The following is a 26982-nucleotide window of genomic DNA, read 5'->3' as shown; positions in this document are numbered from 1 at the left end:
AACAAGAAAAGGCGGACTATTAATTAGATTATAGTAAAACGAAAACACAATATGCTTCAGCTTCATGCATGCCACTACAAATGAGAACTAAATATAATTAGCACTTGTTCTGCCATGACCAACAATATCACTGGTTGAAGCACATAAATAAACTGACATGCAGCAATTACTTGCGCAACATTTCACAAGTTCCATATTGCGAAGCTAATATAATGAATTTTTTCAAAGCATCTCCAAAGATAGGCACTACAGGCACTTTGCTAACATTACAATAGCTCTTACACCAATTCACCACCATGCACAAACAATGGAGTGCGCAAATAAGGGATTTAAAGAGTAATTTGAACCCAAATCTTTCATAAAAATCGACACTTATACAAAAGAATATCATTACTTGATGATGCTTGGTCTATTAGCATGTTGTTTACATCTGGACAAACGACTTCTCTTGGGCACTTCTGTGGTTAGTGCATACATCTTTACCGGAAAGAGTTCTTTAGGAAAATTTCTTTGATCCTGAAATAAGTTCAAAAAAGAATTGACTTTTGATATGGTTTTTTTTTTTTAAAATTTTGTTTTTTAAATATTAATAATTCGGAGTTCTGGGGCCAGGTGGTGGTGGTTGGCAGCTGGTGGCTTGCAATAAAATTAAAAAAAAAATTATTAATATTTAAAAAACCACCCACCAGCTGCCACCCACCACCACCTGGCCACCAAAACCCAACCCCAGCATCGGTGACCAATCACGTGGCTCCGGCCGCTCTCGACCCCCCTCCCTTGAACCACCAACCTTCCTCCCTCCCCCACGAAAACCCAGCAGGCTTGGAAAAGCGTCGGGGACCATGCCTTGAAAACCCCTTTTCATCCCGATCCCAGCTTCCCTCCCCCGACAATCTCCCCTTCCCTACGCCTCGATTGCGGCCCCCATCTCCGTCCCAAGCCTTGATTTTAGCCCCTCTCCCCTTCCCACACCAGTTTGGATTAAGTGGGTTCAAGAAAGTCAAAGTCAAATTCAAATCATTATAGCTATAAATCTATGGTAAGTTAAGTATTAAAACTACTAATTATCACAATACTTAGGGTCTGTTCACATTGACTGAGCTGAGCTAAGCTGAAATGAAATGAATATTTTATAAGAGAAGAAAATTAGGAGCTGAATTAAACTGATTTGATTGGAGCTAAACTGAACTAAACTAAACTAAACTAAAATTAAACTGAAGTGAACATGCCCTTAATCAAATTTAAAATTCTACAACTATTATAGGCTTTTTTTTTTTTTACAATACTTACCTTTAATCTATAGATTGTTGACTCGTATAATTGTATATTCGTTGAAATCTACAATTAGAGTTAAAATATAATTAAAATAAATCAATAAAATTTAAATCAATTGAGTACTCCGTGTCTCCATATCATATATTACCGCACAATTGCACAAAATCACAAACCACAAAACCATTGTCAAAATATTGTACAACTAAATATGGGGTATTTAATTAAAAAAATACTTGCAGGTTGCCGCACTCACGGTTAGGTCATAACATAAGAAGAAGGGAAAATTGAAATGGTTAGATAAAATAGCAAAAGGGAAAAATTGTGTCAGATTGTATATCTATTGATTTGATGTAGAGGGTTAAAATTTATAGGTAATTGAAGAAAATACGAAATATTTCATTAGTTTCCCTTTTTTTTTTTTTTTTTTTTTTTTTTGTGGGCTTTGTCGGTTTGCACAACTATTATTTTATTAACCAATGGCTAGAAACTTTTCCTTTTTTTTTTTTTTTTTGGTGTATAGTGGGTTCAATCTCTTAAGTTAATACAATTTTTTTTTTCTATGCCTAATAACAAATTGAAACCTGCACAAAGTTTTTGAAATCCAAGTGGGGTCATTTAACCTCCCCACTCTACTACATGAATCCGCCAATGTCCCACACCTTGATTTCAATAATGGCTGTGGTGGTTTAGTGACAACGGAAGGGGGTAGGGGAGGGTCAATGAACGGCTGATGGAGCTAGGATCTGGTCGCGGTGGGGCCGATAGTAGGGACGATAAGGTGGTTGGAGTCGCGGTCGCGGTGGGGCTGGCGACTATGGGCCGATGGTAAGGCGGGGAGGTGGCTGCCGCGGTGGGATTGGGGTCTGTTTTAATTTTTTGTTTATTGTTTTTTTTAGAATAAGTTAAAAATAGTTAATTACTCTTAATTACTAGTAATCATTTCTTAAAACAAAATTAAAATTAAAACTTATTTTTTTTTTACCAATCACGTGGTGACACGTGTAAATTAAACTTAATAAAAAAAATTACCTATTCAACCAGTTACAGGTCACTTGGGACTAGAGGTAGGCATCGTGTCGGGCCACCGCGGGCCGTTCCTAGTGGTGACTCGTGCCGTACCGTGCCTACATTTTGGCGAACGCCGTGTCGAGCCACCATTTCGCACACCCCGGCCCACAGCACGACACGGCCCACGTGACAAGCGTGCCATGCCGGGTCGGTTACCGTGGCGCCCATGTGTTTTTTTATGTAAAAAAAAATCAATGTAGTTTTTTGAACAACTTTTAAAATAGATATACTATTTAAATAATTTTATTAATTTATGTGTATGTTATTTTATTATTATATTATTATTGTTCTTTTTATTTATGTTATTTTTATTATTAATTTATTAGAAGCAGCGAATGAGTAGTCGTTTTGCACGGGTCATGCCGTGCTTCGTCGTGCTCACGGGCCAAAGTACCGTGCCGCCCGTGGGTTCGTGTCGTGCCCGTGACGAATGTTCAAAATCGTGTTTACAGCACAGCCCATGGCCCCCTCCTCGGACATCGTGCCGTGCCGCTAACGTGTCGTGCCGTGCCATTTTCGTGTCAGGCCCGTGCCGCTCGCAGGTCGGCCCGACCCATGCCTATCTCTACTTGGGAGCATTTTGAGTGGATTGGGTATAAAGGCCAGATAATTTAAAAATAATCCAAAGGTGGAATTATTTTTGGCGGACAGCCCAAAGGTGGGATTATTCCGGGAAATTTTTCCTAAAATCTTTTCATTCTACGAGCTAAAACCAAAATTGCCAACACTTTTCTTGTGAGTTTACAAACATCAATAAAAACCTTCCTACAACGAGGCGGTTTAACTTCAATGCTAAGGTAAGACAAGCAAAGCAACTTATGGATATAAATTGAGATTTCTTTCTAAAGCAACTTATGAATATAAAATGAAATATTTTTTTTAAGCAAGGTCCTTGTTAATCTAAACTTAAGTAAGGTCATTGTTTATCTAAACTTATTTACAAATTTAAACTAAGCTTAGTAAACATGCAAATCTTTAATGGCTTAATGCGGAGTACCATAAGGAATGCGCATGAAACGGTCTTGATAGTCACGGAAACCATTAAAAATCATAAATTCATCTGGAGTCCCAATTACCATTAAACATTTTAGGTCTTGAACAATGAAATTCCCAGCCATAATAGCCCAATTGGCAAGCAGTCAAAAGGAAACTTTATTTAAGTTTCAATTAATGGTCATCACTTGAAACCAGAGGTGAAGAGGATGATTATTTATTAGAGGATGAGTTGATATAGAGAAAGGGAGAAAGAGAGGGTGGGCATTCTGTGACAAAGTAAAGGGCTTATTTCATACTCTGGTTAAATATTAATTGTTTCTTAATCTTTACAAAATTGTATTAGTTTCTAGGCTATATATCTGACAGCCTGACATCTAATGATTACTTGAAAAGAGAGTTTTATTCTTCGTTAAGCATGAGGGTATGTAATACATTATACATACCTTATTTTTGTAGAGATGCAGCCCACACTTTTTGAAAAGTTCCTTGTAATATAAATCTGATCTTGTTATGCTGCAATCCTCCTTATCTAACACAAATCCTGAAAGCAAGCAACACAAAATTTCACTTTATAAAAACTCAATGGACTATGTGAAGCTACAAATAAAATGAGGCAAACCAGCTTTATATTTATAGCCCAAACTGTACTCTTGTCAATTTTTTACCTGTAGCCTGTAGGGCAATCACCCATAATCCAGTCTAGTACATTAGTAAAAAAAAATTGTGTCAGACTGACGGCCATTTAAAATTATCATCCGCTTAGGTGTTAGACTTTCAAAGACTATTTCAAATAAAGGACATGGCACTAGGAAGTCATATGGTTTGAAATTTGTGATGCAGGTGCATAAAATTTCTTATTTAGCAAAGCTTCAAATATAAGCTTCTTTCGATACATCAATGTTTATTTATTGTATTTTGCTAGGTTGCCAAACAAAATTAATTTCCACGTGCAAATGCTTTGTAACTTTATCTTTTAAATTCGCTTGTCTAGGTGGCACTCTGTATTTTGGAAGTTGTGAAAACAAGATGGAGATGTTATTTCCAGCAATTTTGCAAACTCTTTTAACAAAAAATGATGTGAAATTCTAGGCCAACATTCTCCTAAAACAGGAGCAAGTATTTAAAGATATAGAAGGTTACTTGAGTCTTAAGTTCTTCAATAATTCGCATAAGGTTTCTCAGGGGGGGCTAAGGAAGTAACTTAAGTAAGGAGTGGTTTAAATAAATTATTTGCATTGTTCTTATCCATTTCATGTATAATAGCTGGCACCTTCCAACTTGATTAGTTTTTGCTTTGGCGTGTACTAAGCTAGGTTAGGAGTTATCTTCAAAATATATTTAACATGATGAGAACAAAAAATATATGCTAGTAAAGTTTCCATCGGTTCTTGATATGCTTCAACTCTTTCAATTTGTTCTAAACCAGTTGCTGAAGGCAGAATTTTCAAAGCTTAAAACGGCATCTTTTTACATTATGGTTTGTGTTCTACGGATAGTAAATAGTAGTGGAAGATTTTTCCTTGATATGATATGCATGTGAAGCAACTTTTAAGGACCCTTATAATTCTTTTTGTCTGTTTGTTTGTTTGTAAGAGGGCCACTAAGGTCCTGTTCTGATTTGAACTGAACTTGAACTTTAACTTATTGGAGCTGAGATAAGTTGAACTAAACTGAATTGAATATTTTATGAGAGAAGGAAATTAAGTACTGAACTGAACTGAACTTACTAGAGATTAGAGCTGAGCTGAACTGAAAATAATCTGAAGAGAATAGGTCCTAAATCATATTATTAAAATGAGGTGAGGTGAGTTATATGCTTTTTGAAAATAAAGGTTTTGAAATTGTTTGAACGACATGAGAACATGGATATTACATAAAAAATAATGGTATTGGCAGGCACTGCTTCTAATATGATATTTCCCTAGCACTGTATCTTAAATAGGTAATTAAGAGAAGTCAGAAGCAAATCAGGCTACTTAAAAAGCATCAACAAGACCAAACAGAGAATGTAATGCTAGCAAGTTTCCAATGGAACTGTTTGTTAAATGTAATGCCTGAGCAACAAAGTAACTTAAATGTTACAGGTATTGTCCTTACCACTTCTGGCAGTGTTCTCCTTAACGATGAAATATCCACCTGGTTTGAGACCAGCCTGACATTAATTACAATAATATGAAAAAATTGTGTTGTGAGAACCACTTCATATATATATATATTTATTTATTCAAATGAGGCAGAAGAAAACATCAGTTACTAATACTTGAAAAACATATACTACCTCCGTTTCTTATTATGTGCAACATTTGCCATATACGGAAACTACACATTATTTGCAATAAACTGAAAAATTTCCTTTTATAGTAAGTTTTTTAAAATGAAATTACCAACATGCCCTTACTTAAATTCAATTAAAATCTTAAATCAATTATTATCAACTTATTAACCTAAATTAACCCATCCCTCATTAAAATCAAACCCACATTTCTCTCTCCTCCCTCACAACCATATCCACCACCACCGCATTTTCTCTCTCATCCCTACCAACAAATTACCACCACCACTACTTTTCTCTCTCTTCTCTCACGGCCAACACACACCACCACCACTTCTCTCTCTCTTTGTCACAGCCACCACACGCCACCACCACCACCACTTATCTCTCTATTCTCTCACAACTAACACACCACCCCACCACCACCAGATCGCCGCCTCCTCTCCCTTGTTGACTTGGTCCCCCTTATCTCTTTTTGACACGTTCCCTTCACTCCCTCGTCAACTTGTCGCCCACATCTGGGGTAAAGACAGGTGGCTAGTTTTATGGAAGGTGGGTTATTCTTTGATGGATTTTTGGGGTGAGCATGGGTAGAATTTGGTTGGTGTAGAGTGGATGGGGATGGGTTTTGTTGCGCTTGGGGTTTGCGGCGTTTCAGTGGTGTAGTGAGGTGGCAGTGAGGTAGTGAGGTGGCTGGGTAACTGGTGGGGTTGGTACTGTTGGTGGATTAGGTGATGTTGTAGGGTGGTCAGTGGTGGTATTGTGGTGATCGATGATCCTGTTCAAGTGGTCAATGGTGCTGTTGGAGTTGTTGGTGGTGTTATTGGGGTGGTCGGTGGTGTTGTGGTGGAAGGCTTTGATTAATTAATTACCTCACTCCATCTTAATCACATGTCCTTTTTATTAATCTCCACTTTAGAAATTTTGCATTAATGTGCAGATAATAGGAAACAAGTATATAAGAGTCCAAAGTCAACAATAGAAACAAATGGCATTGCCTCATGTCGCAGGCAACACAACCAAAACACACACAATAAAATCAAAGTAATGGCGAATAAACACATTAATTTGGGGGCGTTGACTTTGCGTTGACTTTCTCTCTTCTCTCTCCTCTCCACTGTTCTTCGATTTTGATGGTTTTTCTTCATTGAGACTGTTAGCAATGGCGAAAAAGAAGAAACAGGATACTCCTCTCCCCAAAAATGCTTCTAATAAGACTAATATAGAAAATCTGAGAAGTTCTGGAATGATGTTCAACCCAGCTGCGATTGATGAAAAGGATGAACTTATCACTTCAGTCCATCCATCGGTTGGATTATTGCCGCGTAGTGATGTTGAGACCATTGCTGCATTTCATGGCTTAAATTTTGGCTCGATTTCGAAGGATTCCAATGAAACAGTAACTAGGGTTTTCCCGGTTACTATTCCATTGGTTTCTGGGCTCGATACTGCTTCTACTGCAGATCTACCTCAGTCAGGGGGGATGAACCCAATCCAGCTCTTGAAGCTCAGAAGACTAAGCAGCAGTGGTCTGACAGTACTTACTGTAAGGGGTCAGCACTTTCCTTTGTTACCCCTGTCTGAAAGATGGCAAAGCTATTGCTCAATTACAGAGTGCAGATCTTCAAGAAGGTACTATTAAGTGGAAAAACTCGATTGTTTTTTATGTTATTGGATACTACCCTACTATTGCTGCTGTTCATAGATACATTGCTGATAATTGGAGTGTTGTTGTTAAACCTGATATCATTTGGCACGATGATGGGTATTTTCTGATTAAATTGCATAACTCTGATGATATGAATGCTATCTTAAGTGCTGGACCTCACATGTTTTTTGGGAAAGCAGCCATTGTGAAACCTTGGTATGAGAACTTTAATTTTCATGCTGAGGTGCTTGTTCGTTCCTATTTGGGTGAAGCTGCCTAACTTACCTCTTAACTGTTGGGGGGTGGGTACTTTGAGTAGGATTGGTAGCACTATTGGTGTTCCTTTATGTGCAGATGAGTGTACCTCAAAGCAGCTGAGGGTATCATTTGCAAGGTTGTTGATTGAGGTGGACATTACCAAACCTTTGCCTAAGAGTGTTTGGGTTGAAAGCCCCAATGGCAACATAATTGAGCAGAAAATTGTCTTTAAGTGGACTCCTCTTTTTTGTAAGAAGTGTAATAAAGTGGGACATGATTGCAATATTCCTGCTAAGGGCCAAACACAGGCTAAGAAACAGACTGCACCTAAGGAACAGACTAAGGTATGGGTTCCAAAGGCCCCCCCTGTTGTTTTGTTGCTCCAGCTCTGCTGCTAACCCTGGTGAGAATGGTTCAGTCCATGGTGCTGCTATTATTACCCCTGCTTCAACAGTGCAACAAGCAAACTCTGATAGAGACCGGAGAGTTGTTGGCAGGTTACATAGAATTCACAACAATACTCGAGGTCTACCAACAGTAACAAGTTCAAATCCTTATGTGGCTTTACTTGGAGATATGTCTGATGATAATGTGCCTATTGGGGGTGATGGTAATCCCCCTACAGTGCCATGATAATTGTTACAGTAGCTGAACTTAAGCAGCTACTTTATTCCCATTCAGTTGATGTGGTTGGTGTTTTGGAAACTAAAGTGAAAAATAAGAATGCTATCTCTATTCAAAGAAAGTTGGGTGCTGCGTGGTCTTGGAAATGCAATTATGAACACTCTGGAAAGGGAAGAATATGGATTGGGTGGAAAGTTGGGTGCTGCCTGGTCTTGAGGTTAGGGACTTTTCTTTCTTCATTGATGACATGGATTTTGAAGAGATCAAGAGCAAAGGTTCATGAAGGTCCTAGAACCTATACTAGAATTGATAGAGGGCTTGGCTTGTGAACCAAGCTTGGTTGAATATCTATGGACATGTTGAAGCTGTTTACTGTCCCCTTGGACTCTCTGATCATTGTCCAATCTTATTTGAAGTCTCCCCTGCTCGTCCTGCCAAGGAAGACCCTTTAAGTTTCTAAACTGTCTAGCTACTCATGCTGATTTCCAAAATGCTGTGCTAGGAGCTTGGAATGGTGCAGTTGCAGGTAATGGGTTTGGCATAAATTGAAAAAAGTTAAAGTGGCCCTTAAAACTTTGCATTCTCATGCTTTTGGGAAAACTGATGAGTATCTTGAGGCAGCTCATCTGTTTGATATTCAGACTCAAATGGCTAGTTCTCTAGATGATCAGGCTTTGTGTGTAGCAGAATATGAAACTATACAAAAAGTCAAATACTTGAGAAATGTGCAAGAGAGCATTTATAAGCAAAAATCCAGAATTGAATGGATCAAGGAGATGGGAATAATCATTATTTTTTCTCTGCTATGAAGAGTAGACAAGGGAAGAATAGGATTGATTCAATCTTTACTGAAAAGGATGTTTTGCTTGAGAATCCTAAAGAAGTCTCTGCTGAAATCATCTCCTTTTATAAGAAGCTTTTGGGAACTAAGGCTGCTATCCTCCCTGCTGTTGACCTGGTTACTTTGAGAAAGGGAAAGCAGCTAAGTGTTGCCTCTCAAGACCTATTAATAGCTCCAGTTTCTGATTCTGAAATTAAAGTAGCTTTACATGGTATTGATGATTCTAAAGCCCCAGGTATTGATGGGTTCAATGCTTATTTCTTTAAGCAAGTTTGGCCTATTGTGCAGGATCATATCATTGATGGGGTAAAGGAATTTTTCAGCACTGGTAATATGTGTACAGCTTGGAACTGCACTACTGTTACTATGGTTCCCAAGATTCAAAATCCTTCCTATGTGAAAGAGTTCTTGCCTGATGTACTGTTTTGTATAAGATTATTTCAAAAATTTTGACAGCTAGGCTAGGAAAGGTGATAGGGGAAGTTGTTGATAATGGTCAAGCAGGTTTTATCCCACGGAAGCATATAGGGGATAATATTTTGCTAGCAACTTAGCTAATGAAGGGGTATACTCACAAATTCATCACTCCAAGATGTATGGTGAAGGTGGATTTGAGAAAGGCTTATGATTCTTTAGAGTGGAGTTTCCTCAAATCTGTCAGCTTAACTTTCCCATCAATTTCATTGATTGGATTATGAGTTGTTTAACTTCTGTTTCCTTCACTATTTTTGTCAATGGATTTCCTTCTAAGCCTTTCAATGCTCATAAAGGTCCTAGGCAAGGTGATCCTATTTCACCTTTTCTGTTTGCTTTGGGCATGGAGTATTTGTCTAGATGTATGCATGAGCTATCTGGGAAACCCTGATTTCAATTTTCATCCTAGATGTGAAAAAATGGCTCTTACTCATTTGATGTTTGTTGATGATTTATTGCTTTTTGCTAGAGCTGATATTACTTTTATTCAATTGTTGTTCAAAGCTTTTAATAAGTTCTCAGTTTCCTCTCTATGCTGTCTGCTAACTTGGATAAAAGTGAAGTGTATTTTGGTGGAGTGGGGATAGATGATCAAGAAGAAATGAGGCTTTTAGTGGGTGTTTCTCTTGGCTCTATCCCTTTCAAATATTTGGGTGTGCCTCTTTCCTCTAAGAAGTTGACCATTAACCAATGCAAACCTTTGGTTGACAGGGTCACTTCTAAAATTACTGGTTTCACAGCCAAACAACTGTCGTCTTATTCTGGCAGATTACAGTTGGTCAAAGGGGTTCTCTTTGGTGTGCAGACTTACTGGGCCCAAATTTTTCTCTTGCCAAAGAAAATCTTAAAGGAAATTAAAGCCAGGTTCAGATCTTTTCTTGCCTCAATTTCCAAGAGAGCTTTGGTTGTCTGGAACACTGTGTGTCTTTCCTAGAGTGAGTGGTGGTTGGAATGTGCTAGCCCTTGCTGACTGGAATAAATCTGCTATTACTAAGTTGCTATTGGATATAGCTCATAAAGCTGATAATCTATGGGTTAAATGGGTTCATACCTATTATTTCAAAGGTAGAAACTGTTGGGATGTTCCTGTTCCAAAGAAGAGTTCTTAGGGCCTCAAAAGAATTCTTAAATGTAGAGAAATTGTTGATAATGTTGGAGGTTGGGGGTCCATTGTTCAAGATGGGAATATGAAGATCAAGAAACTGTACTCTCTGATTAGACCTCAGCAACCTAAAGTTGGCTGGAAAAGGTTGATTTGTAATAACAAAGCTACTCCTAAGAGTGTCTTTATTTTGTGGCTTGCAATCTGGAACAGAATGGGCACTAAGGATAGGCTCATTCAATGGAACTTGCCTTGTGACCCTTTGTGCAGGATGAATCTGTCCAGCATCTTTTCTTTCAGTGTAATTATGCTCAGGAAATCTGGAAGACTGTTCTGCAAATTTTCATATAGGTTATGCAATTTGATGATGAGATTGAATGGGTTAAAAGATACTGCAGGAAGTCTGGTGTCAAAAGGAAGCTACTACTAATACTAATGGCTTTTACTGAGACTGTTTACAGTGTTTGGATCCAGATAAACTCTGCCATGTTTAATGGTACTTGTAAAGTTGTGAGAGCTGTGGTGAATGACATCTTGTTTAAGATAGCTTGTAGGTGTAATGAGGCTGATTATAAGCTTTTACTTGTTTAGTTCTGTTTGGGTGTATGGCTTCTGTTGTCCAGTCCTGTTGTAAGGTTGACTTACAGCTGAGTCTGAAAGTTGCCTTTTTGTCTGCTATCTCTTTCTTTGGCACCCTTCATAGAAGGTGGTCAGAGTTCAGGGATAACTCCTGCTCTTTGGTGAACCCTTCCTAGAAGGTGGCACCACTGTACCAGGAACCTTTTGGGGTGGTTGGTTGCCTTTTTGGCTGTTGTAGTTTGAGTTTACAACTTAGCTCATTGTAAGTTGTAATTTTTGTTCCTTTTTGGTAATAAAAATTTTCATTTACCAAAAAAAAAATAAAAAAAAAAATCAAAGTAAATAATACAATCTACATTTTCATGTTAAAAGGTATTGTCTCTCATAGTCTAATGCAAATCCACGGGGTACCCTCTAATTACAGATGTAACATATTCCACATAGCTCTATTTTCACCGAGAAATCCGTTCATTGAAATTAAGATATAGGAAGCCAATTGGAATCAATGCTTAAAACCACATGAGAAAGAAATCCAATAGCTTATTTTCTAATTATGTGATATAGAAGCATCTTCTTATCAATCTTTACTGATCTATTATGATAGCTACATGGATTTACTTGCTCCTTAAGGGTGAAGTTCTACTTGTGAGAAGAAATATGTCTTAAATTTAGTAGGATTATTTGTAGGAAAAATGTGAAAAGTTAGTTTCTAATTCTCATTAGGGGAGTTGATAATTTTCCTAGGTCATTTAGGAGTTCAGTTCTGTAGCTCAAAAAGAGGGCCTAAACTAGAAAAGTAATCATACATATTTAAGTTAATAAAAAATGATAGCATTTTGGTTGTTATTCGATTATGTTAAAACCAAACACTTACTGCAATTTGTTTTCATCTTGTTAATTGTAATCGACAAGAGTGATGCTTATGCTTCTACACCAGCTAGAAGCTATTTTAGGGTCATTTAGGCTTCTAGAAAATTGTTTCTATTTCTGCAAAACCCCTAGTTTGGCCAAATTTCAGCTTCTCACGCTGAGAAACACTTCCCTCTTGGCCAAACACTACCTTAATTCACAATCACATGTGGACTACCCCTTGACTTTGATAGTTTGGTGAGATATTGCCATTGTATTATTCTTTTCATTGCGACGACATACATATATTTGTTGCTGAGTTTCAAACTTAGTTGGCAATTTGGCATGAAACCTATTCTTGATAAATTTCTTTCATAATTGCTACATAGTCATTAATATGAAAATTGAGGCCAATGAGAAAGCTATTCTTGATGTTGGTAAGCCTAAATTTGCAAATGATATTGATCCACCTAGGTCCAATTATCATAATTTTGATTAGAATAGAGGGTTAAACATCATCTTCCACTATTTTACAGTGATAAAAATCCACTAACAAAATTTGATGGGTAGAAAATTATAGAACATGTTCGACGGGGCGTAAAGTGAAGATTGAAGGAAGTATAGAAAAATTCCCTTCTGGGGTATTCCGAAGATGTAACCTAGGCAAAGGTATAAAGAATATGACGAAAACAAGAGTTACAAATTATGTGTCTTTATGGTCTATTGGTCTGAATTATTAAATCTTAAAGCAGAGTTGAGAAACCAAGGATTGATACTTGACAAAAACATAAGAACAAATAGTAAGATGTTTTCTTCCAAAAGATTATGGCATGACAAGTAATTTAAAAAATACATGAAGAGACATTTTCTTGCAAATCCATTTCTCAAGGGGTGAAAACTTTAAATTTCAAAGGATTTGTTGAGGTTGCATATCTAGCTACGAGATTTAAAAAGTCGGAAAAAAAAGAGAGGAACCTAAAACTCCATACTCTAACTCAAAATCTTTTAAGGGGTTTACTCTTAATTATTTATTTTAAGGAAGAGAAGGGAAAAAAAAATAACGATTACACCTGAACGATAGGCTATGAAAGACAATGGTAATGAGATCATTGCTACGCAATGCCCCAAAAAAGATCATTGCGAGCCTTGCTGAATGCTAATTATCATGCACTTTAGATGTATCACATGGAGGGTAAAGTTAAGAAAAATCATGCCTTCATTATGAAAGAGCAAGAAGAAGTAAGTGGTTCTGAATCTAATTATTCGAAACATTACAAAGGTCTTACATTTGAGGCTGCCCCATACCACAATACTCTTTATTATTTAAAAATATTCCATATTAGTACATCACCAATTTAAGATCAAGCATACGTGGAATTAATTTTTGTAGAATTAGTACATCACCCATTGAAGATCAAGCATAAGTGTACTATTCTTAAGAAATTTATTACACACAAGGTGTTTGGTTAATATTAGTTGTTTTTCTCTCATCATTGATGATCGTACGTGTACAAATTTGACTTTTAAGAAATCGTTGATAAATTGGGTTTGTAATCAAAACCCATCCTAGTCCCTTCAAGTTGAATTGGTTGAATGATGAAGATGATCTATAGAGTAATTTGGGTATATAACACCATCCTACTCCCTAGAAGCTTAATCGATTGCATGATGAAGGTGATCTTTAAGGTGAATAAGCATGCTTTAGTTATTCAGGAAAGATGAGCTATGGAGTGTGGCTCATCCATGGCAATAGGATAGGGATGGAGTTCATCTTTGTAAGAAAAGCATCAACATGATTTTTTATGGACACAAAAACTGGCTTACAACCACTACCTCCAATATTTAAGCGACCTACACAAGTTGATAGCACAACTAGTGAACCTAATTCCATTTTTTTGGATTGATGGAAATGAAGGGAAAGGAAGGGAAGGGAAATGGAGGGATGGAGTACCTTTCATTTGGATAGCAAATAAATAAGGAAGGGAATTGGAGGGGAGAGAAATAGAGGGATCAACTTGTAAGAAATTGATTCCTCCAACACTGAAGATATATAGAAAGAAAACTCATCATATTTCCATCCCCTTTCTCCCCTTCTTTTCCTTCCCCTTTCTCTATCTTAGCACACTCTTAGATTTTGATGATCTATGAGAAAGAAGGAAAAGGGGGCAGAAAATCAAGAGCATCTCATAAAAGCTGTGCAAATATGTCCATTTAAAATTGGTGATTATGTACAACTTTCACATAGTGCTCAAAAGCTTCAAAACATTTCGAAGGGGAAGAATAAGCTAATTGAAGAAGGTCCATTCAAGATTATGCATAGGGGGAATCACAACACATTTCAACGCCTTCTCGACAAAGGCATTTATGCTACTCTATTAATTGTGAAATAATTCCATGTCAAGAAGAATCTCGAAAACATTATTTCAAGAAGGGAGGATTGATGTGAAGCATCCCTTAATTTATCTTTATGGCTAAAAGTTATAAGATTTTACTCGCCCCTTAAAGGTGAAATTTACATGTAACAAAAAAGATGCCTTAATTCTAGTAGGATTAGTTTTTGGAAAATTATACTACTTCTGTTTTCCTAAGTCTTACTTTTAGTATTCATCCATATTTTTAAGTTTTACTCACTTTTACTTTCATATTCTTTTTATGACAACTTTTTCTTCATTTTTATCATCCACAACCGCACTTGGTGGGACCCAATTTTATTGAACAAATTTCTTACTCACGATCTTCAATACAAAAGTACCCACATGCATGGTCTCCATTTTTACTTTCCTAGATTTGCACAGCTATAGTAACTGAGTAACACTTGGCAAAACAGAGGTAGTAAACAAAAAAAAAGCATAAACACCAAGAGGAGTGATTGGGGGGGGGGGGGGGGGGAGTAGAAAATGACAATTGTGTAAATTACACATCAAAAATTATAATGGAAAACTAGGTCATAATTAACCACTAAAGCTTATTTCAAAACAACCATATTGTGCCAAATTTTTTAAAAGACCATGATTTAAGGGGATATTTTAAAGTAATCCTTAAGGATAAACGGCCTTGCTGGACTTATTTAAGTCATTAGCCTCCCTTACCCTTGTGGTCATGCACCTGCTTTTTTTTTTTAACTCTTTCCAGGGACCTAAAGAATCCGTGAATTACTATCATAAGAACCTACTTCACTAAACCAGCACAGCAGCACTCCTAATCACTCCATTACCACCATATCCAAGTACAAGTCCTAAAAATTAACTCACATGTGTGAAGTTCTAAAAATTAACTCACATGTGTTGACATCACCAAAATTTGTCCATCTCCAATACTTAACAAAAAAGTTATCATCAATATGAGAATAACAAGCACCAACTAACCTTGGCTCGTTTAAAGAAAGATACAAAGTCATCATCAGTGAGATGCCCAATGCACCATTGTACCCATATCACATCGTATCTTCCAGAATTAGGCGTAAACTCCTAATACAATACAAATTCAAATCGTTAAAACATTACAAACTCATATTGTTGTTAAGAAAACTAACAAATATTTTTCTACACATCCAAATCAATATAACTGGATCTATCTTCTCTTGCTAAATATAGGCATATCAATATCAAACCAAAGGAATCCAAATAATCCTACATTTGCTAGAAAGAAAATGGTAATGAGAGATTGTTTTTAAGGTGTTTGTTCAGTGTTCAATTTGGATATAAGCCAGACAACATCTGATCTGAATGAAAATAAACCACCATTTCTTCCAAGCCAAGTGAACCATTATTGTTTGAACGAAATTAAAAAATAGAAAATATTACAAATTGGTCTACATCGATTCACAATCCCAAAATATGTCATACGGAGGATTATGATAGCTTAGCTGTGTTATCTTATTGTGTATTCTATGTTATCAAATTCAAGTAGTTTTAAAACTAATATTGGAGTCCTAAAATAATTCCAAACCCCTTCAATTCGATCCAATCTGAAATCTAATTTTTCCAAAAGTTTAAATCCAATTAGAATTACTGATTTGGTTTGGCTTGGATTAGATTTCGATTTTTATCAAAAATATGGAAATCTTTAAATTTTGAAAACAATTAGAAGAGAATCCTGAGAATAATTTGTTAGGATAAAGAAGACAAAGCAAGGATACCCTGGTGAGGTGGTGACATTTAAAAAAAAAAACTCATTGTTTAATATCTTCAACTCCAGCGTAGCAATTGGAAAGTGGCTGATGATTTTCTTTGCCAAAGGATGCCCTGGAGGAGAACACGTCACAAATGGGTTCAAAGGATATAAGGCAGTGGGGAGGACATTGAAGGAATAAAAATTAACAAGCTACATCCACCTCTCTTTGGATTACTTCAATTTTAAGATGAAGTGTAGGCTATAATAGTAGTGTTGGAGGAGGAGGCATTGCTCCAGTTTCAATGGGATTATATCCGAGTATACCAATTAAGCTTTATCTAACAGCATTGCACTCTCTAAGCAAGGCAAAACTTTAATTTATATAGATTTTTAATCATGTTAATGCTTTTATGTATTCAGAATTAAATGCTTAATTAAAAACAAATTTGGTGGGGGCACATTTCTAGAAAATTACTAAATCTGAAAGGTTATTTATCACTTCATCAATAAATATGTATAAAACATTAAAAAAGAAAAGGCCCTTAAATTTTAATTATAAGTGTTCAAAGAGAAGAAAGTTTTTCTAAAAAAGGAAGAGAGAAGAATAAAAAAAATGACACAAAATTAGAGAAGAGAAGATTGAAGGGAGGATGAAGAACAGGAAATTGAAGAAAAGGAGAGTGCTTACCTTGAAAAGCTTAACCAACGATGACACTAGCAGTTTTGAAGCCTGAATCTGCCGGAGAATGCTCAGCGGCATCACAGCCACCAAGTCGGCAAATGTCATTGCAAATCTATTGAAAATTTGGGGGGTTTTTTATCGAATTGGGAATTTTGATTTTCTCTTGAATTTAAGGATAGAGCATGTAATAGATTGTGGGCTTTTGCTCAAATTGCATTGTAAGCATTGGTAACATTTAATTTGAGCGTCTGAATAAAAGGCGGCCTAAGTGCACGGCCTTGCGAGGCGAGGTAAGGCACGTGCCTTGGCTCACCACGTCTCTCATGTTCAAGGTGATTATCTCCAAGCCGCCCAATGCGCGCTTTTTAAAACTAAGCTGTGATTATGATAGCTAAGCTTTGAATCAACAAAATTCGATTTATCGGAAAACCAAATCTTTCACCCAAGTTCTAACCAAAGTCCAAAACAATTACATTATATTTATGCTGCAACATAAGCATGGCAGCTTTACAGTATGTTATAGTTACTAAATAGGCCGATATCAAACAGTAACAAAGCCATGCTGTATGCAATGAAGTGGTAAAAGGGTTTGCTGATGCAACAATCGCTAAAAAAAAAAGTCAAAAAAACCAGAGTGCAGGCCCCCAACTCTACCTTGTTTCACTCCCAAAAAAAGCAGGAGAAACTGCCAGTCTCAATCATACAAGTATCTATGTTCATGAATGCTCAAAAGATTGACAAAGTAATTTAGTTCATGACAACCTAGTTTTAAATTTCATAGTTGAATTTTGATATGAAAATGTATCTAATTCATACTGGAATAATTAAACAAGTCAGTCCAAAACTAATATTACCTGGAGCGGAACACAATAGAAATTTGTAGCTTTGTGCTCATCAGCGCCAATTTTACCATCAAACACCAAACTCTGTCGTGCTGCTTCTAGAAAATGAGGCACTGGCTCAAGAAGATCAACCTGGAGTAAGTTGAAAATATAAAGCTTAATTACTTACAGACAAAGAACTTGAATCCCAAAAGACTAATTCAACAAGTAAAATATTGAAATTACAATAAGAAAAACCATTTACAAATTAGTAACTCAGATTTTCAGTTTTGCAATTTAGTAAGTCCAACAGTTTATTACATATTTTTTCACTGTATTTTGAAAGGCTTACGAGTATACAATATAGATTTCATGGTAGCATTTGAAGAATGTTTTAACTCTTTAACCCACAATATAAGACACCATAGAAATAGTAGATTATGAAGATATGTTTTACAGAGAGCAAATAAGTAATTTGAGAAGATGGTAACACTAATACAACAAAGTAGGATACTATCCTATACCCCAAACTAATTACAAAGGCAATAACAAAGGAAGTCTGATAGACTCATAGACGTGTGGCATACGGTGACTAAAACTGATCTTGCAGTTGCTTAACAAATGAAACTAAGCTTCCCAGTTCTACAATCAATATCACTGGAGTAGAAAAGTAAAGAGTCGGCATATTTAGCAAAGAACCAAGAGTCACTGAATTTGCATATCCATCACATTTGAGCCTCAGTCATAAGTCAAAACTCCAATGGTTGGCAATATTGATTCACTTCACTTTTTAAGTACTCTAGACCAAAGTCTGAAGGGAATAAATAAATTGATAAAATAAGATAGCTCATCGGTCCATTTGAACAAACAAAAATTGCCTCAAATATTTATTACTTACAACACTTATCATTCCACGTTTTAATCATTTATATCTCTTATTATTAATAAGTAATCTAACAAGATCCCATATGACTATTTTTTCTTTAATATAAATCATCAAAGCTATTCAAAGTGACTAATTCACTTCTTAGAAAGTCATTATGAAGAAGAAGGTCACACAAGTTCTTTGGTTCTCTTGAGGATAATTTTATTTATTTATTTTTTTTTAAATAGGAAAAAAAAAACACCCACATGCAAGAGTCACCACACAGGTAAGTAAGTAAAATATACCTCATTAAAATATCTTATAAGGAGATTCTTAGTCACTCTACCAATGCCAGAGCCACAATCTGCAGCAAGGATACCCGCTTAGAAAAACCAATAGTATTCCCTAGTTGCAATTATTGTGCGTATAAAATGCAAGAAAGACATGAACTGTATTCTAGGCACCACTCACTGCCTTAAATTAATACTCCCACAAGCTTCTTTCAAGAGTGTTCTCTTACTTTCACACACGAGTTAAATTTAAAAATTGCTAAGGGAACTCTTTTTGAAGAGCACCCTTTCCGGAGTATCTTTTAAACATATTGTTTCCTAAAATCCTAACCACAAGTCACAATACTCCAAGAGAATCTATGCACCTAAATAACACCCTCTACCCCAAATGTATTACGAAGCATAGAGTAAAGTAATAATAAAAAAATCATCCTATGATGCAAAGATAGTTCAATAATGAATTATCGGCTTATTGACGAAGTAATTAGAACAAAAACATACGACAAAATCTTCCTATAACTCCAATTTAACATAGTACATTATTCCACATTTTCTTAAGAAAAGTCCTCGTGATTAGCGTACCACATTCCGTGTCTACAACCCTTTCAAAAGCCCCAAGATGTGTTAGTATTTGAAATCTATAGTGTGCTTCCATTTATATCCTCAAGCTATTTTAATTTTCGAAATTGCCCTCCATACTTGTTGACACTAGATTTCAGCATTTTGTGTTCTTAGTCGTCCTTCAGTCTTACTCTTTCCCTTTTTCATGCTCCACCATTCATTTCTTCCGGTTGTTTTGTCTCTCCTTTGAACCGGTCTTTCTCACTCTCACTCCATCTCTCCTTTTTCTCTTTCTCACTTCATTTCTCTCTTCACTCCCCACTCATCTCACCTCTCTCCATTTTTTCCCGTCTCCGTAGAGACCTAAACCCGAGAATAGAAACTTACAGAATATTAGGGTAAATTCTTCTCCATTGAAGCGTATTTCATTGAAGTTGAAGTATGATATTTAGCTTTTTTTTAATAATCATGGAATATAAATTTGACAATCTAGGGTTTGGTTTAATTTCACAACTATTTAATTGATAGTATAGACTGGGGATGGAATTACTTCAATTTCGCACCCTTTTTACTCGATGCACCCTAGGTGACAATTAGTGTGATGGTTTTGCAGAATTGGGTATAGTTTCATCTCGAAGAAAAGCCAATTCTGGCGAGGATTCGAATTAGGAGAACCAAAAATCCCAGGAATATATATTGGTATATAATTTCAGAATTTTCGTCAAAGTAATACCTTTTTATTGTATTTATAGTAGAAATATGTTTATTGGGCCTTTCGATTTTGTTTTTTAGGTGTTTAAATTCTCTGTTTGGTAAGGGAATAACAAAGTGATAGGACTGCACATATTTAATGAATCATTTTTCATTATCTCGGCTCTATTAAAACATTACCCCCTTAGTTTCTAGCCGAATAAATATTATTAATTAGGACTGAGCAAAACTATCTGATAATCCGAAAATCCGATCCGTATCCGATCCGAAAATTAAGATAACCAATGCGAAAACATTTTCGGATCGGATATCCGATCCGAAAATTTCGGATATCGGATTGGACATCGGAATTTTGGATTTCGGATATCCGAATATCGAAAAACATCCGGAAAAAAAAAGTCAGATATCGGGTCAGATATCCGATCCGCAATCCGAAAAAAGAACATTTTTTTATCATTTTAAAATATTTCATATTTTTGAATGCCCTAAAGGCGAAAACTCGAATAACCCCAATTTTCCATCTCTTTTCTCAGATCCGCCTCTCTTTTCTCTCTCCTCTCTTTTCTCCCTCTTCCTCTTCTCACATCCGCCTCTCTCTCCTCTCTTTTCTCCCTGTAACTCAAGGCCTCACTCCTCCACCAGTCGTGACTTCCCTCACTCCTTCACCAGCGACGGCAACCTGAGTTCCCTCACTCCTCCACTAGCAGCGACAACCTAAAGTTCGTTCCCTTGCTCCTCCACCAGTGGCGGCTTGTGCCGCAATGCTTTCCTCTTTTGTTATTACCACTAATTTGAATCAGTTAATCGGGTTTTTAGGTTTGTTTTGGAAACCTATTTCTGGGTTCTTTTTTTTTAAGGAAAAATGCCAACCTTTATGCGATTAGCTCAAAATAAGTCATCCTTTTCGGTTAACTAAGAATAAGTTAACTTTTAAAGGGTATTTTCGGTAAACAGGTCAAATGACCTTTAACCTACCAAACAAGTAACCTTCTTTCATTTTTTTTTTCAATTATTAACAAAGTTTTAAAACAAAAAAATAAAACTCACCGACACTACTAACCAATCCCCACCCCTGCTAGCCACCACACGAACCACCTCCCCATCCCCGGCCCCTTTCTCTTCCCCTTACTGGAACGTCAACCTACCCCTCTCCCTAAACTCCGACCTTTGTCAGCCAAGATCAACCCAAACCCACACCTGAAAACCAACATACCCACCTCGAAATTACACCCTAACAACCAAATATCACCATATCTACCCCAAACCCAACCGAAACCATAAAAACGCAGCCATCCACCCCGAAGATCCAACATAAACCCACCTGAAAAAACCTTGAAAACTACGTACCTTACCAAGAAATTCGAAAAAAAAAAAAGGTGGAGATGGGAGGAGCACATCGAGGCGGCGCCTGCGATGGTGGAAGGGGATAAAGAGAGGGATCGGCGGTGAGTGGGGGAATGGTCGACCGGCTAGTGTGTTATGGCCGACGTGGGGGTGGGGAGCTGTTCAACGATGAAGGAAGGGGAATTTTTTTTAAAAAAATTAATTTAATTACAATTAAAAAAATTTGAATGAACCAATTATTTTGGGAAGATATCCTATAAAGTTTGACTTATTTTTAGTTAATTAAAAAGTTGGCTTATTTTGAGCTAACAGAATAAAGGTTGACTTATTTTAGACAAATTTTCTATTTTTTTTAAGCAAATATCTGGGTTTTTATACTCCGTTGTTGTTCATGTTTTAATTTTTCTTACAAATAATGGGTTTAAGTTTATGATTTTTGAAATGTTAATTAAGTGTTGTTCTACTTTTTCTCCGTTAAAAATGGGGGGAAAAAAAAAAAAAAAAAAAAACAATTTTGCCATTAAAAAAAACCTGTAATTAAAGTAGTCTGATATAGGATAACTATCCGATCTAAAAATTTCGGATATCCGAAATTTTCAAATATCCGAAATTTTCGGGTCGGATACGGATATCAGATATCCATATTTTCAGATATCCGATCCGAAATCCACTTTCGGATCAGATCATCAGGCCTATTATTAATTTTCTTACTTTAATTCGTCCCAATTAAAGTAAGCTTTACTAATTGACATTTTGTTGGGTTTAGCTTAATGGTTAATGTTTGTGTATAAATTGTTGGAATCAATAAGGGGGTAATGGACAAATTAGTGGATAAGCTGCCTTTAATATGCATTAGTAGTTGTTCTAGACATTGCCATGATAGCTATGAGCAATGAAAAGGGTCTTGCCAACACCAAATGACTACTTAATGAATTTTTTGATATATGAAAACCATAACGTAAAAAAAACGGTTTCTATGGTGCTCTCTCTTCTATGCATATCAAATCCAATTAGAGCAAATTGAAAGGAATGGTGTCCTTTGATAAGTGTATTATTCCGTTAGAGGGTTCGGAATTATTAGGAACCTAATTATTATTAGGTGAGATCAAGTGATCAGAATGCCTAGCTAGTAATATTAATGCATAATTAATATTACAGAACCCTTCGGATCACATCCAATCGCGTAATCGAACTGAAACGACGAATTAATCCGAAGGATTAAATGAGTCAATAGACTTTTACGAACAAAGACGTCAGATTAGTCGATTCAACGAATCGAGAAGACGAGAAAATAAGTCAAATGACAAATCAATGTGTAAAGACCTAGCTTCACGTAGGCCTAGCCAAGCAAGGGCTAGGCGTGCAAGGCTAGCTGCTAGCCATGCGCTAGCCTCGACCGCTCGCCTAGGCTTGCTGGTCCGGCAGGCTAGCTAGCAGCGCTAGCCTACAAGCACACAGCACAAGGTTGTTGCCCACCATGCTTGTGTGCGCTGCTAGCCAGCGAGGCCAGCCGGCAAGCACCGGCAGCTAGCCAGGCTTGCGAGGATGGCCCAACCGAGGGCCAAGGATGCCGCGTGGCATGCCTTGAGGCCCAAGGTGTGCCATGCACATGGGGTTAGTAGGTATATGCTTGCTCTCCGAGGATGGATTTGTGGTCCTTACCTACTCCCTCCCTCCCTCATGTTGACACTTGTCATTTGATTATTGCATAGCTAATTTAATTTAATTTGGAATTAAATTAATTGCTTATTTTTCTCACTTTACCAACTATCCCACATCGAAAGATGATGGGAATTCTTGAGGAGACTTCCCTATAAATACCCATCATGGAGTATTGGGATTTTCACTTGAGTTGATGAACTAGGAGGGATCTCCAAAAGCGAGAATACCTTTGTTTTAATACTCTAAATAATTTTGGTCTAGCCCCGACTAAGCTTCGGGGTAGGGGCCGACTCGGTTCGATAGCAATAGTGTTAGCCATTGGAGATTTGCGCACTTGCGGGACTCGAGGCTTCCAAGTCCGAGCTCTAGTTAGAGCGAAGCACGCTTCGAGGGTAATAATTCTTACTCTCTTCTTGTTAATTATGTGATTAAGGTTTTAATGCATGCTTAGTTGCTTTAATCTATACACGAATTTTGGGCAGGTATCCTTCTGCGTGGTGTTGGACATCAAGATTTGACTTCTATAATATTGATGGTAGCTGTCGTGGCATCTTTGGCTCTCGATATTACATCAGAGATGAACCTAAGGCCTTTGCATTTTGTAGTTTATTGTTAAGAGAATTCCCAACAATGAGCAAAAAAATGCTCATGAGCAAAACTTTGGGTGAAATTAAAACAAAAATGACTTACATCAATGAGCAAAAGCAAAAATGCTCATGAGCAAAATGAAAATTGCTCATAAGATGAGCATTTTTAAAGATGAATAGTAACCATGTAGGGTCCACAAGGCAAGTAAAAAAAGAATTAAAAATAATATAGTAGAGAGAAATATAAGAGGGTATTTAGTAAAACTAAGAGAGAAGATATAGTAAAGAGAGAATGGTGAAGAAATTTTTTTTTGATCATTGATGGGATAAAAATATGATCACAAAAATACTCATGAGTTGAAGAGAGAGAAAGTGGGTAGAGAGAATGAGGAAACTAATTTTTACTCATTGTTGATAGTGCTCTAATTAAATAGAGTTTAGGAAAAGGAGTATTGGTCTATATGGTTCTGTTATTATATTTTTCCACACATTGGCTACAAGTCTACAACTGCTTTAAGGTAATATTGGGGTTATGAACCCCAAGAGCTATTGTTTTAAATTAGCGTGCCTATAATTTTTTTTTTCAAATTAATTTTCCATTTAGGCAGTCCTGTAGTGTTTCATTTAAGTGTTCAGGCTAAAGAGAAATGCTCTTTGGTTTTAAAATTTTAACTCACAAAATTTTTTTTAATCATTAATTGATGGGAGTGAAGCTCACTTTCTATTGGTACTATCAGAAAATTGGCATAATACAACTCAAATTAGACATGCATAAACATGTACTTCCTCCGTTTTTATTTAGTTGCAACACACCCATTCGGCACGCATTTTAAGGAAGTCTAGGTAAACGAATAAATTAATTTACAAAATTTTGCCACCTATAAGAAGAAAGGGATAAGTTGTTATGGTTTAAAATTCATAGCTTAATTCATTCGTTTACCTACTTTAATCACCTCCTCGAAAAGCGTGATAAAAGGTGTGTTGCATGTATAAAAAAACAGAGAAAGTATATTAAAGCTATACACCATTGACAATGGCTGAGATAGAGAGGAATAGTTATAAAGAACAAATACTGGACCAAAAAACAGCATATAGGGACAATGGCTGAGTAGCATACCTTTCTACCAAGCTAATTTATGAAAAAAAGGTTGGACCAAAAAAAAGTACAAAAATATAACAAATTGCAATCTTGAAACTAAGGGCTACCCTTTTTAATTGTCTGATCAATGATGTACTAGGGTAAATCTTCCTATAACTCCAATTTACACATTATTCCACATTTTTTAAAGCTAAGTCCTCATGATCAGCCATACCACATTCCATATGTTGAAAATAATGACTAAAATGCACATGTAACAACATTCCATTCCTACTTCAGCATGAATCATGCAACCAACCAAAAAAACCAAGTTAAACGACGAAAGCCGGTTCAGAGCATACCAAGAGCAACACGATGACTATTCCCGTTATTGAGCAAAGGGTCTGACAAAAGAGAGTTAAGAAACGCCTCACTACCCTTTATATCGGGTTCGGTCACATGCCCAAATCCACCCAATACACCATCCACTGATGCATCCACTTCCTTCAACACATATCAATCCATTCAACCAACATTACAAATTATAATTATTGTTTAAAATTGATAAAATTAAACCAAAATTGAGTAAAAATAAAAAGCAACTGACTTGCCAATAAGCAACGCCATTGCGATACCAATCGACTTTCTTGTGAGAATCGGCGCCATCGCCGAGTTGTTCTTTCCACATCTCGGCAGCGCTCTTAAATTCGCGCCCTTGATTGTCTGAACCCGCGACCTCCATATTTAGCTTTAAACCCTAAAACGCAACCCTTTGAAACCACCCTCAGTCCCTCTGTCAGTCTCTAGTGTATCGGCTTATGGGAGACGAGACTGATAAGTGACGACTGCTTGTCTGCTTGTCTTGTATCGCCTGTTCCGTAAAAAAGGGCTTGTTTAGTTAAGTGCACGATAATGTATACTGAAAAAATATAATAGAGTAGTATTAGATTCGTAGTAATGTCTATTTTATTACTCGTAATATGTAATTTTTAGAATTTCTTTTGTTATAAAATTATATAGATTTTTAATATTAAATACTGCACATATAACTTTGATTTGAACTTATTTTTTTCTGATATGATTTGATCTAAAATAAGGTCTGTTCATTTCACCTTATTTTTGCTGAACTGAATTTATTTTTACTGAACTGAAATTAATTTTACTGAATCGAAATTATTTTTGCTGACCTGAAATTATGTTTACTGAATCTCTATTATATTTCTTCTGTACATTTACTGAATTTTATTGAAATGAAATTATTTTTACTGAACTGAAACTATTTTTGCTGAACTAAACTTATTTTTACTGAAGTGAAATTAATTATACTGAATTTTATTTTTTTTTAAGGTGAAGTGAACAGGGGCTAAGTAAAAATATATTGAACTAAACAAGGCCTAAGTACGTGTTTGTATAATTCTGAATTAATTTCTTTCTTACAAAAAAGGAAATTCTTTTAGTTAACATCATATTTCCTCTACTAGTTCTTTGCCCGAGCAACGCTCAGATATTCACTGAAAAAAAAAACAATTATAAATTACTCTAAGTTTGTACTCCGTATTTGTTTATAGGTTTTGTATACATTGTTTACGTAATCAAATTAAATTATTATAGGTAGATGAGACATGTTAATACATAGTATCTCTATTTTTGTAGTTCGCTGACAAATTATAAATTTAAAATTGAGTTATAATCTTTTTTTAAAAGGAAATGAACAATTCATTTAATAGAATAATGCAGGAAGATTTAAGGGATTATAGAAGGTTTTCTAGTATTAATGTATAATTAAAACCTTTTTAGTTTGATGAGTTTTCTATTTGCAACAATAAATTTTAGTTGAATCGATTTTAGAAATAAGAATTATAAAAAGTCACTAATTTACTATGACTTTACATTGTTCATTATTTTTAATCTTTTCTAATCATTTATCTCACTTTTCTTATTATTTATAAAGCGAAGAAAAAAATTTATTTATTTAAAGTTGTTGTTATTGTTCTATTTTTGGGGTGTTTAATTTGTATATTAAAAAAAATTAACTTTTTTTTAAGGAACAAAAAAGAGGATAAATAAATAAATAAAAAAAAAAGGTTTTTGGCGGAAATTTTTTTAATGAGGACGCGACACGTGTACTTTAGGGATAATTCTGGATATTACTTTAGTATATAGTATTGATTTCATAAAATCGCAATGGTAGGGACTAGGGAGTGCACATAGTTTTAAAACATATAGGTAGACTTGTAGGCTTTAATAAACTAATGCAAGTGGACAAAGTTTTTTTAATTTTG

At 35.9% G+C, this 26982-nt stretch overlaps 1 protein-coding gene across 1 annotated transcript; it reads right to left on the bottom strand.

Annotated features, from left to right (window-relative positions):
• Positions 1 to 25558, bottom strand: LOC145579069 (alpha N-terminal protein methyltransferase 1-like). Its single transcript, XM_081636346.1, has 8 exons — positions 25308 to 25558; positions 25063 to 25204; positions 18773 to 18831; positions 17636 to 17755; positions 15352 to 15453; positions 5437 to 5491; positions 3783 to 3880; positions 1 to 516 (listed from the first exon to the last, which is right to left on the bottom strand). Exons 1-8 carry the CDS (start codon positions 25440 to 25442, stop codon positions 391 to 393), a joined length of 837 nt encoding a protein of 278 aa, XP_081492472.1. The 5' UTR covers positions 25443 to 25558; the 3' UTR covers positions 1 to 390.
• Positions 25559 to 26982: the final 1424 nt, after the last annotated feature.

Source organism: Chenopodium album, chromosome 14 (genome assembly GCF_948465745.1).
Source record: "Chenopodium album chromosome 14, dcCheAlbu1.1, whole genome shotgun sequence".
Taxonomy (NCBI): Eukaryota; Viridiplantae; Streptophyta; class Magnoliopsida; order Caryophyllales; family Amaranthaceae; genus Chenopodium; species Chenopodium album.
The sequence above is the reverse complement of the archived record's forward strand: the minus strand, read 5'-3'. Positions and strand labels throughout refer to the sequence as shown.